Source organism: the organism of the source record quoted next, unplaced genomic scaffold, assembly GCF_019419815.1.
Source record: "Pyrus x bretschneideri cultivar Hongxiangsu unplaced genomic scaffold, Pyrus_bretschneideri_v1 Contig35, whole genome shotgun sequence".
NCBI lineage: Eukaryota > Viridiplantae > Streptophyta > Magnoliopsida > Rosales > Rosaceae > Pyrus > Pyrus x bretschneideri.
The window spans coordinates 4,785,425-4,797,978 of NW_025999668.1; the positions used below are offsets into that span (position 1 = coordinate 4,785,425).

The 12,554-nt window shown below is 34.5% G+C and overlaps 1 protein-coding gene and 1 long non-coding RNA gene across 6 annotated transcripts; one reads left to right on the top strand and one right to left on the bottom strand.

Moving 5' to 3' along the window:
* Nucleotides 1–621: 621 nt before the first annotated feature.
* LOC103932243 lies at nt 622–8,544 on the top strand. Of its 5 annotated transcripts, none has more exons than XM_048591867.1 (3): nt 622–849; nt 3,416–3,579; nt 8,323–8,544. In XM_048591867.1, the coding sequence occupies exons 1-3, from the start codon at nt 659–661 to the stop codon at nt 8,331–8,333; spliced, it is 366 nt and encodes a 121-aa protein (XP_048447824.1). In that variant the 5' UTR covers nt 622–658; the 3' UTR covers nt 8,334–8,544. The 5 variants fall into 5 exon arrangements, 1 of the variants encoding a protein (XP_048447824.1); XR_007261022.1 differs by lacking the exon at nt 3,416–3,579 and adding an exon at nt 2,379–2,464 and having other exon boundaries at nt 656–849; XR_007261020.1 differs by lacking the exon at nt 8,323–8,544 and adding an exon at nt 2,379–2,464 and having other exon boundaries at nt 656–849; nt 3,416–3,690.
* LOC125480754 lies at nt 8,262–9,974 on the bottom strand. Its single transcript, XR_007261024.1, has 2 exons — nt 8,828–9,974; nt 8,262–8,747 (listed from the first exon to the last, which is right to left on the bottom strand). It is a non-coding gene; the product is annotated as an uncharacterized LOC125480754 (long non-coding RNA).
* Between the last annotated feature and the right edge of the window lie 2,580 nt (nt 9,975–12,554).

The following is a 12,554-nucleotide window of genomic DNA, read 5'->3' on the forward strand; positions in this document are numbered from 1 at the left end:
ATATTCAAAATGCTAGCAATCTTTTGCTTGTATTTTAAAAACTAGATGTCTGAGGTCGTCAAGGGTGTGAACAAAGTTACAGGTCATATTCAAATCATACAGAAACTCGACTGTTAAAAAGGTCTGAAAACATTTAGAACAATTTCTACACAAAAGAAATATGATAAAAGAATTTAATCAAATATTACACTGCTCAAGAAGGCTTCGATTCATTTAACAACCAACGTTTTAAATGAAGTTAGCTGCAACTGCACTAATATTTCGAAGATAGGCAGCTACAACGTTGTAAATGACATTTACCTGCAATTGTATAAGGATGATGATGAAGAAATCCTCTCAAGCTTCTATTACTACATTCTTTTAAAGCTAATATACCTCATATAAAAACCTGCCTCTAAGACATTAATTCAAGGGAATTGTTATTGACATTTCAAAAATTTTATTTTACGCTCTAAACTTTTTACACTCCTCATAAGTGTATTTTTCTTTCCAAATATAGAGAACTTGAAATGTACTACGAGAATTTTGAAATGTCAATAACACTTTTCTAATTTAAAATAAATTCAGTTTATACTAAAACCGAAAACACGCTAAAACACTGTTCATAAGCACATTGTTGTTCCGGTTTTACCGCCACTTGGTCTCTTCTATTTCATTTATGCCACTGATCCCTTTTGACATCTGTGGTTCTCTTCGTTTCTGCTCTGCCGCAATTAAATTTACTCTCATCCCTAGAATCCAAAACTCCCTCATACGTCGCTCCTCTCCATGCCCGTCCCTTGCTTTTCATCCTGGCCTCTACTGCAATCACGCCGCTTTCCCTGCTTCCGACATCGTCCTGTTTATTGGGTAAGCTCTGAAACCTTTGTAGAACTCATGCATGTTGTGTTGATTTCAAATTTTCACTATCAATCACTCTCAAAATTCCACAAAACAACATTTTCTGTTCACATATATGAGTAATTAATTTGATTAGGTTTCTGGTCAGAGTTGCATTTATATTCTGCATTTTCTTGAAGAATTTAGTGTCTAATTTGAAAAATTCAGGAAGAATATTTGATTTTGTGCAGAACCCATCTACTAAAATGTCTAGATTTCTTAATGGACTTAAGGAAAAAGATGGTAACTTGGTTTATCCATCCCTCCAAATTTGAGATTATGTATTGTATTGAGATTTTTAGTGTCCAATCTAAAAAACCCAGCAAAAATCTTTGCTTTTTGGTAAAATTTGGTGGTTCGCTGGAAAAGAATCAAGGGTGCTAGAAAAAGATTGGTGGTGAGGTTATAAGAATATACATATTGTTAAACGTGTAAAAAAAATTCATATTATGTTTGGAATTTTGAGCAATTGGTTGTGTTCAATTACTATATGAAATTCAGAAATGCAATTCGGAATTTCAATTGAGGTCGGGATCTGATTGTAGAATTTGGGTCATGTTTGGTTGTGCTGAATCGGGTTTGATGGAGAATTTTTAATCATGATCAGAATCATGGGTTTTGTTTAAAAATGAAATTGGATTCAATTATATAATACTTTTAGAGAATGAAAATCTTATATAATGTTTTTAGAGAATGAAAACGAGAAAGTGGTGATGGACACAAAATAGTTGCCGATCAATTATGCTTCAACCTTGGAATGTGGGGTACAAACATTATGAAAGTGTCATAAGAGAAGCACCAAAAACCAAACTCAAGTTCCGGTGACTTTAAAGACAAGAAAGGCTCGAGCTTTGGGGAGACATATTACGTTTCTCTGATAGTTGTTGAGATGGGTGTGAGACTTAAGCATCCCATTCTATGAATGCACCACAGTTCATGCCTTTTGGTGCAGCTTTTCTCCTTAAACACAATACCACCTGCAATGGCAGATTAGCCTTCAAGTCTCTAATTAGTGTGCAGTTATAGAGTTTTGTTTAAAAAGATGCATGTATTTTTCACCCATATTTTCCAGGACAAGGGAGAAAAGAATCAAAGAAATGGGTTTATGTGAGTGTTTGATTATCCCATTTCATGTAACATCACGTGGAGAGTGTGACACTGATTGTGGTTTGTGAACACTACTGTCAAAAGAAGAGATAAGGTTAAAAGATGTGTTTTTGCTCACCAAATTGCTGGTTTTTGTAGAGACAGCTTCTGTTATTATTCAGCAGATCTTTGCTTCTTCTCAAGTGATTTTTGCTTCTTCTTTTGATAATTAGTGAGTCGGCTATGTTAGAGGGATATAATCATCACTCATAGTATAGTGTTGTTTTTGGTAATTAATTCTGCAATAGTCTATAATGACATTCGTAGTTGAATTGCATGTATGAAAATTTGGCCTTTTGTATGGAATTTGAATTGTGTGATTGAAAATTTATTGTATTTTTTCCAATTTCCAGCATTGAATTCACAAAAAGAGGTAGTTGTCATCGTTCAAATTCAATTTCAAATAGTATTTCTGAGCCCATTGTTTCGTCGTGATCAGGTAAGGCTCAAGAAAATAGTAATATCAGTTTTTAAATAAACCCTTTTGTTGAATTTGAATATCTGCATGTTCGATTTTGGTATTGTAGAAATAGAATTTTTAATTTTAGTCTTGAGTAGGACTTTGATTGATTGTGCATTATGGGAGGAAATGTAGATTGAAAGTGTCTGCTTACCGTATAAAAACCACATTAACTTTTTAACATTTGAAGTACAATACTTTAGGGAAACACCATATTCATGAGAATGGCAATAAATTAAAACATGCAAGTCTATCAATACCAGCAGACTTTATTGATCATATGGTTAGGGAATACTTACTAGAACTACAACAAAGCTGGCAGCTTTACTTTCTTTATCAGTCACTAGAAGAATAGTGGAAGTGGATGAATTTACGAGGGCTGGCTTCCTAATCTGTATGACTACCATGTTCACCGTTACTATTCAGGTTCGTCCAAAACTTGCTCGAAGAGCTGACTGTCAGTGATTTGAGCTGGTTGTAAATAGTATCATCTCTTTGTAAATAACACTTTAAAATCATCTTTCTTAGTGTAAACATGTTATATGTAAACTAATATCACCCTAAACGGTCTTAAAACCAATGGCATCACGCAAGGGCTCAATTGCTAGTGTAATCTAAATGTAGTCCACAACATCTACTTCATACAATGCTACTATGGACTGAAACTACATAAATCGACCCCACAAAATAGAATATCGCACTTACACACAGATCAACAATATGTAACCCACATAAACAACGACGCCAGATTGAGAGTATTTGTATTAGAGGTTCAATTTCCACATTGCGTGAATTTAAAGGATAATTGTCGATAAAGTCAATTAAAATCCCGTCAACAAACTTTCTATGATAAAGATCTGCTTTGAAAGGTTTCCTAAATTTGATCCACGAAAGGCATGTGTCTGTTGACCGGATCTTTACTATTCTCAGGTGCGGTTGTCATTTCCTGTGGTTCATTACTCGCTTCGGGAGTGGAGGCGTTAGGCAATGGATTATCTGCTCTTGGAATAACGGATGCTTCGGTAGGTGGTTTGTCTCCACCAACGGGGTTAATGTTAGCATTAACCGAGCTTTCTTCGGCATACATGCTTGCAGTAAGTGATCTGGTCGAGCAAAATAAGAGTTTACTCTCAATGAAAGAATCAATTCTTGGAATCAAATTGGCAATTATAGACTTCTTTGCTATAAAACATCGCTCATCTTCATCTTGGTCCAATCAGCATTAGACATACTTGCTGGCTTACTCTTAACACCTTCAGTAAAGCATGTCCTCGATTCTTTATTTCCATGTAACCCAATTAAAGCGGGTTGCACCCTCCGTTCTAAATGGATATCAGCCAAATCAATTTCCCATTTAAGAATGGGAAAAAAAACTCTAGAAATTGAAAACAAAATAAATTAAGATAAATCACACCAATAATTAACGTGATTCACTTATATGTACCTATGTTCACGGGGCAGCAATAATAATTTTTCACCATATCACTAATGAGTGCAACAAATAATAATCTTTCACTATATCAATAAATACACTCTTTATCTCTTTTATTTTCTCTCTCACACATTTTGCCTTTTTCTCACTCTAACTCCTAGAGTGGTATACAACTTATTGTTTTGATCCAATTCAAAACTAGTACAATAGCCCCTTTATATAGACATAATTAAGGTCTTCTTCAATAAATCCTAATTGGAATCCGGTTATGAATCATTCTTCAATTGGGTAAACAAACTCCAATTGGGTAAACAAACTTCAATTGGGTAAACAATTTAAATTGGAAAAGCAACTCCAATTGGGTAATCGACTCTAATTGAGAAAACCACTCCAATTGAGAAATAACTTCAATGGAAAAAAAACAACTTAATCTTCTAAGATTCTATTCCTAATAGCCTTAGGACAACTTATCATGGGCTGGAAAAAACCCAACATACTTGAGTGAAAAGGAGCTAAAGGAATACTTTACATAATATGACGTTCTAGGATTTATATAACTCATCTCACTTATTGAAATAAAGCTTTCTTATTGTATATACTTGAATGATGAATTTTGTACTATAGCTTTACATGAATATGATTAATTGATCCACCAACCATATTTATTTTGAATACAAAAATCAAGAAATTGTTGGAACTTGTGAGGGACAATTGTCCCACATCGGCCATACATCTTCACAACATCATCTTTATAAGTGAGTCCACTCAGTTCTCATTTTAAGAGCAGCTCCAGCGTGTGCTGGAGCCCGAGGGACAGGTGAGTGAACAGGGCCAGAGAGCCCGAGCAATCAAGTCCAGCGTGTGCTGGCAAGGGAGCCCGAGCAGGCTTGAGCGAGAGGCCGGTGGAGAGTTGCCAGCCCGAGAGCCTGGAGTGGGTTTGATGCAAGGCTGACATCGCCTTGACATCAGCCACGTTTTTTCTTTTGTTTTGCCTCGGCGTCCGTTGGATCTCAAAACACAAACTTGTCAAAGTTTGCTTCGAGGACGTGACCAAAAACTGGGCAAGGTTTCAGAGAAATTGCAGGGGTTAAACCTTTGGTTTTGAACTGGAAAAAACCACAAATCTGTCCCAAGCAACATTAAGACATAATGAAACAAGATTTGCATAGAGAACCTCACCTGGGTTCGAGTTTCAGATCTTGAAGCTCTTGGCTTCAATGGTGGTTTACACCGTGATGATCTAATGATGCATGCAATGGTATAGCAAGGATCCTTTAGTCCCAGAGATTAAGGTTTCATGGTTTTGGAGTTTGATTTGTTTAATTTTCGAAGAGGAAATTAGGTGAGAGTTCTCGGAGCTCTAGAGAGAGAGAGAGAGAGAGAGAGGAACTTCAGAGAAAAATGGAGAGAAGTGAGAAAGATGAGTGGAAAGAGAGAGAGTGACATGAGGGAGTGGAGAGGTGCACGGGAAATTCCAAACAATTGCAAAAAATATTATTATTTTATTTACCTGTTGCCAAGGCTATTCAAGTGTAGGGGTGGAAATGCAAAAGGTAATGACTGTTCATTAAGGGCAATTAATGTTCACTAGGTGGATTAAATAGTGGATAGCCCGAGGAGGCCTTTCCCACGGTGGAACTGCTCTAAAAGAATTGGAACCAAGTCGTAGACTTTGGGCCTAGGAATTGGGTTGGATTTGGGTGTATGGGCTCAGATGGACAAATCACTCAAGTATGTATGGCTTTTAAGTTTATATTAATTTCAGGTTTTTCTGAAAAGGATAAGACTGTTTGCTGGAAACAGTTACAACCCTTTTGAAGGAAAGCCATTATAAATATGGTTGTAGGATTAGAAACTAATAAATCAATTCCAACATTCTTTTATTTTTCACAGAGAAACACAAATCAATTTGCAAAGAATTCAAGTTCGACTGTAAGAATTTGGGTTAGATAGTTGTGTCCTGCAAGACCAGGTTTTCCGAAAGGAAAAGACTGTTTACTGGAAATAGCTACATCCCTTTTGAAGGGAAGCCATTAGAATATGGTTGTAGGATTAGAAACTAATAATTCAATTCCAACTTTCTTTTATTTTTCACAGAGAAACACAAATTAATTCGAAAAGAATTCAAGTTCGAGTGTAAGAATTTGAGTTAGATAGTTGTATCCTATAAGATAGACGTCCAAAAACTACTGCACAGGTGTGAGAGGGTATTTTTATCTTAGGAGATTGCTTTTACAAACCTCTGTCTCTCTGGAAAACATGTCAATGATATTTGTTGTGATTTTATTTACAACTACATTTATTATTCATATTGTGATTTAAATATATAGTGATTTCTGTATACACTCTGTAATTATTTATATTTTATATAATCCGTATCTGATTGATTCTAACAGAAATGTGTGGGAGCAGTAAGGGTAGTGTAAGGGGCATATGTACATTCTTAAAGGACCTGTAGAGGCAAGGGATTGGTAGCCATGGTTAAGTTATCCTCCTTCCAAAGTTTTTATAGCAACTGATACGACAATTTTCATTCCTAACTGATATTGTATGAGTGTTAAGTATCCCAGATCCATGATAGATGCTAAGAGCAAAACTTGGGTGGGATGACATGCATGGTATCCAGCAAATAATTGATACGTGTATATAGTTTCTGGGTGAAAAATAGTGTGTTCAGAATTGAACCTCACAACGCATGTTATAGTTAAATAGATAAAACCACTAGACCTTTTCAACGATGGCAGTGCTCTAGTCGTTAGATCCTAGAATTTAAATGCTTAAACAAGGATTGGAAATGAGTTAGAATTAGGCTATGTCTAGCACTCCATTCCCTTCTAAGGTAATATAAAATAAATAATGATAAACAAGAATTGGAACCTAGAATTTAGATGCTTAAACAAGGACTGGAAACAAATCCCTTTAGTTTATGGTTCAATGATTACACGTTTGATGTTAATATTACATACATTTTACTCGAAGCCAAAAAGAACTAAAACTTCCGAGCTCCCTCGACCTAAACCCCCTCTCTCTTACTCCACAACCTCAATGTCGTTCTCCAAACTAACGTGACACATTAATTAACATACTCTGAAATAGTGAGTTGATTTTTTTCCACAATTGTTGAGATTTGATTAATTCAACTTTTACACCCCATCACAATCCTCATTCTCCGGGTGCTAAACAGGATTCCAAGGTGAAAATTTCATTATTCTAGTTGCAAACCATCAACTCTTGTTTCCCAAAAGACTTAAAATGATCATGTAGAATTGCATGAAATTATGAAACTGAACTTCCAGAAGAGCATAAATTTTAAAGCTGATCTTGCATAAGTAATTTTGAAATTGATTTTACAATAGTGTATGAATTGTGAAATTGATTTTGCGGAAGTGCATAAAACTTGAAACTAGTATTCCAGAAGCGCATGAATTATGAAACTGATCTTGTAAAAGTGTAAAAAGTTAGTTTTTATAATTTGAAGTTTTTATAGATGGTGTCAGTTTGTATTTTGGCTATCGTGGGCACTGTTGGAATTTTAAACTTTTGGTTCGTTTGTTTTTGGACTGAGTTCGTTGGAGTTTAGACTTTTGTCTCTGCTTGAAATGATTCAAAACTAACGAAGTTATGTGAAATGTATTTTGTATTGAGCTGTTGCTGCCGCATTGCAGAGGTATTGCCCATAGATTTCATGTACGCAATAGTAGGTAAATGTATATAGATAGTTTTTAATAAGTTCCGCTTCACGGAAGGTGCCTTTACAAAAAGGAACAACCAAAGACTAAATTATTTGCACATGAACTGCTCGGAAAGGAAGCTGAAGTGCAGCTTCATCGAAGGTGCTCTCTTGCAAAAACTATGAAAAACATATATAATACCTACAAGGCTGAATTTTCCAATTGGTCTTAATTTTCTAGCTATAATTCTGGAGTTTCTAGGTAGCTATGAATCTGTAATAAAGTTGTCGACAAGGTTCTCTCTTATCTTTATGTCTTTCTCAATGGCAATACAAGTGACAAACAATGACTTGGACTTGCCTAATTCCACCACCGAAAATAATTTTCTTTACAAGCAAACCGCGGGAAAAAACGTCATTCTTTCAGTTCTATAGTTATTTCTTCTTACCTGTTACTTGATATCTCTCACTAGTGTAAAAACTTTTCTCTTGTGTATTTTTTTTATGAGTCCCTTACATATAAATTTTTCGTAGTTACGTACGCATATCTACACATCCTTTTTTATTTCTCATATACTCTTCTAATTTTCGGCCGTCTATCGAATGAATTAAAGAATATCAAATGACAGAAAATAACAAAGGGTGTGTGAGAAGTAAAAAAGAATGTGTGGATCAGTGGATAACACACCTCCTCTTTTATTTTTCTTTTACTAATTTTTGTGCACGTGATTACAGGACCACAATAAGATTTTCAGACACGCTGAAGAAAAATGGGCCAAATTGCAATTGACTACGTACTAGAGCGGCTTCACGTACAATTCGGTCATCAATAATATTCATGTCATCTCGTCAAGAGAGAAATTTGCGTTCTCTAACAGTACTTCTAAATCTAATTTTCATATTATCCCTAAAACAATATTTTTCATTTTTCAAGTTTACCCTAAAATTTTGATTCAATTTCAAAAGTGCCCCAAGGAGTGTCCGCCAATCAAAGTCAATGACACACACGTAAGAGTGGCTACGAAGTGTTGTATTTGTTTTTGTATCTGATACGTGATACGCTAATGTATTGAAGTGTTTGCGCGTGCAACTTAGCACATAACTAAAGCAGTAGTAATAGTGCTTTCTTTGAAGCTGCTTTGCGTATCTCTCATCTGTTGCTGTAGAAATCATTATCGATTAGGTTAGCAGTGTCTGAGGCTAGAGAATTAAATGTAGAAATAGGGGAAGGGTTCCAAACCTTTTTTGGTCCAACAAAGAGGCGAAGTGGTGGTATCTTTCTGTCCATTACGAACAACACGCTTCGCCTGCTCCTTCACCGGTGGATTGGCAAGCTTATTGTGAATTTGTGTGTGTGGTTCCATTCGCTTGGAAATTTTTTAGTTAACCCTAAACACCACGGCAGTCATGAAAGCCTAATGTACCGGGACTGCAGGCGGACTTTTATTTGTTCGTGCAAGACCTGTAGAGGCACAAGAATTGGGAGGCATGGTTAAGTTCTCTCCTTTCAACATCTGAACCACCACTTTAATGGATGGAGGATATAGATCCACTGGGTTCCATTGGATGCACCAAAGATGAGTGATGCCACTTAAGAAGAAAATAAAATTATAGAAAAGATAGTTGTAAGAGCATCTCCAAGAAAATTTGTAAAGCACCTTCAAATTGGCATGTTAGAACTTCAAATTCAAATTGAAATTGGCATGCCACCTACTTAGGCACTCAACGTGGTAAATTTTTATGCACTTGTCATATGTTGGTTTAAGTAGTGTTACGTGACTAATATTATAACACTCTTTTATGCCAGTAATCTAAAAGATATATTTTTTTTTGTAAAACACTCATTTACGTGACTAATTTCATAGCTAAAAAAAAAAAAACTAATGTTATAACACTCTTTTAAATGACTTACGTGTAAAAATATATGACTAGATGAAAAAAATAAATTTGCTTGTGGAGTTCAATAAAGTCAAAGACAAAACACGATACAGCGTAGGTGAAACCGTGAAACGACAAATTTGCTCGTGAATCCAATGTAGAGCTCACATTAGTGAAAACTGAAAAGCTGACTGTGCCACAAGCGCTTAGAAGGAATTGACTGATTTACTTTTCAATGTGGCTCCATTATTTGCCTCGTACTAATCAGCAAAGAAGGAATTGACTGATTTACTTTTCATTGGCATGCATACTTAATGATGGTTGTGCCCCTTGCATGTCAATGGTAAGAGCCCACTTCACTTGGACATCTTTGTTTTGAGTGGAAGACCTTGAGTCGTTCCACTAGTACAGACTTCAAAGCGAAACCTCGTTGAAAGTTAGAGAAGAACTACGATCTAGACTTTGAAGAAAATTCAATGGTTCCCTTTTTTTTTTTTTTCCTTCTTTTAATTATAAGTGATATTCTATATTAATTTACATTAAAAAAATAAAAAAAAATTTACGCTCGAGGTGCAATGGATTAAAGAAGAAAACTTTAATTATCATAACAATCCAACACTTGCCAATAGTTTCCTTTCTCGTAGTTTGTTCATATCCTCATATTGATCAATGTGTAATCACCATTATCTTGTTTAATTTTGGTTGAGGTATGCATTAAACTTTGAGACGTATTTCAACAATCTGGAAGAGATGTGACTAGACCAATCTCTCTAGTTGGTAATGTAACTCATCTTAAAGTGATTATTGTTCAAGAAAAAGTGAATTCTCACTAATAATTCATCATTACAATCTCACTATGTTGCGCAATTATCACTCTCAATATGCAAAAGTACTAGAAAAAAAAAATTAATGTTACAAAACATATTGATTTGAATGGGAAATTGAGAACCTAGAAACTTTGAAGGATCATAAATAAGCAAGCATGGCAACAATATATCAGAATTTATAAATTGACACACACCAACTTCTTTGTTTGGATTCATAAAAATATAAATTTGGAATTCCACATGGAAAAAGAAGTTGGAATTTGAGACCTCAATTCCCTCAGTTTAAATTTCATGTAAATATGTGTTATTTCTAAATTTCTATGAGGGAGAGTTTAAAAATAAATAAAAAATATCCGTATTCAAATTCCCTTGTTCTTTTAGGTTAACCAAACAAAAAAAATTCACAAATTCTAAAAAATAAAATTTCATTTTAAAATTTCTTAATAATATTATATTTCCTCGTACAAACAAAATGTAACATTACCTGTACCTATAACTCCGTTTTTCATATTACCCCTAAAACAATTTTTTTCATAATTCAATTTTACCCTAAAATTTTAATTTCATTTCACAATTACCACCGACGTGTTTTATTTTTTACAATGTCCTACGTGTGTCCCTAAGGTCAGTCAAAGTCAACGACACGCCATGTGGAGTGTTGGACAAGTATCCAAGAGTGTTTGAGAAGTTTTGTGTCTGTTTTTGTGTTTGATACGTCACACACGTTAGTGTATTGAAGTGTCGTGTGTAACTCAGCACATAACTAAAGCAGTATGGTGTTTTCTTTGAAGCTGCATTGCGCGTCTCCCATCTGTCGTTGTAGGAATCATTATCAATTAGGCTTTAGCTGTGTCACGCGTGGTTTTATGCCAGTAATCTAATAGATGTTTTTTTTGTTTTTACAACATTCATTTACGTGACTAATGTTATAACACTTTTAAATGACTTATGTGTAAAAATATATAACTAGATGAAAAAATAAAAGAAAAACTAACGAAAAGTCCTTAAAAACTTTAATTTTAATGAAAATGACAAAATAAAGATGTAAGTGAATAGTACCAGGAATGACTTTTTAAGATAAAAATATCATTAACATTAAAAGTGAATAGTACCGATAATATTTCATTAAGATTCCCAAAAATAAATTTGCTTGTGGAGTTCAATAAAGTCATTAGAGAAAACAAGATATGACTTAGGTGAAACCGTGAAACAACAAATTTGCTTGTGGATTCAATCTAGAACTCGTATTAGTGAAAACTGAAAAGCTGACTGTGCCACATGCGCAAGTGGCTCTACTATTTGCCTAGTACTAATCAGCAAAGAAGGCACTGACTGATTTACTTTTCATTGGCATGCATACTTTATGGGGTCAATAATGATGGTTGTGCCCCTTGCATGTCCATGGTAAGAGCCCACTTCACTTGGACATCTTTGTCTTAGGTGGAAGACCTTGAATCGTTCAACTAATACAGACTTTGGAGCGAAACCTCATGGAAAGTTGGAGAAGAACTACGATCTAGACTTTGAAGAAAATTCAATGGTTCCCTTTTTTTTTTTTTCCTTCTTTTAATTATAAGTGATATTCTATATTAATTTACATTAAAAAAATGAAATTTTTTTACGCTCGAGGTGCAATGGGTTAAAGAAGAAAACTTTAATTATCAGAACAATCCAACACTTGCCAATAGTTTCCTTTCTCGTAGTCTGTTCATTTCCTTGTATTGATCAATGTGTAATCACCATTATCTTGTTTAATTTTGGTTGAGGTATGCATTAAACTTTGAGACGTATTTCAACAATCTGGAAGAGATGTGACTAGACCAATCTCTCTAGTTGGTAATGTAACTCATCTTAAAGTGATTATTGTTCAAGAAAAAGTGAATTCTCACTAATAATTCATCGTTACAATCTCACTACGTTGTGCAATTATCACTCTCAATATGCAGAAGTATTGGAAAAAAAAAGAAAAGAAAATTAATTACAAAACATATTGATTTGAATGGGACATTGAGAACCTAGAAACTTTGAAGGATCATAAATAAGCAAGCATGGCAACAATATATCAGAATTTATAAATTGACACGCACCAATTTCTTTGTTTAGATTCATAAGGATAGAAATTTAAAATTTAGCATGGAAAAAGAAGTTGGAATTTGAGATCTCCAATCCCCAAGTTTAAATTTCAAGTAAATAGTGTTATTTCTAAATATCTATAAGTGAGAGTTTAAAAAAATTTTAAAAAAAATCCGTATTCAAATTTCC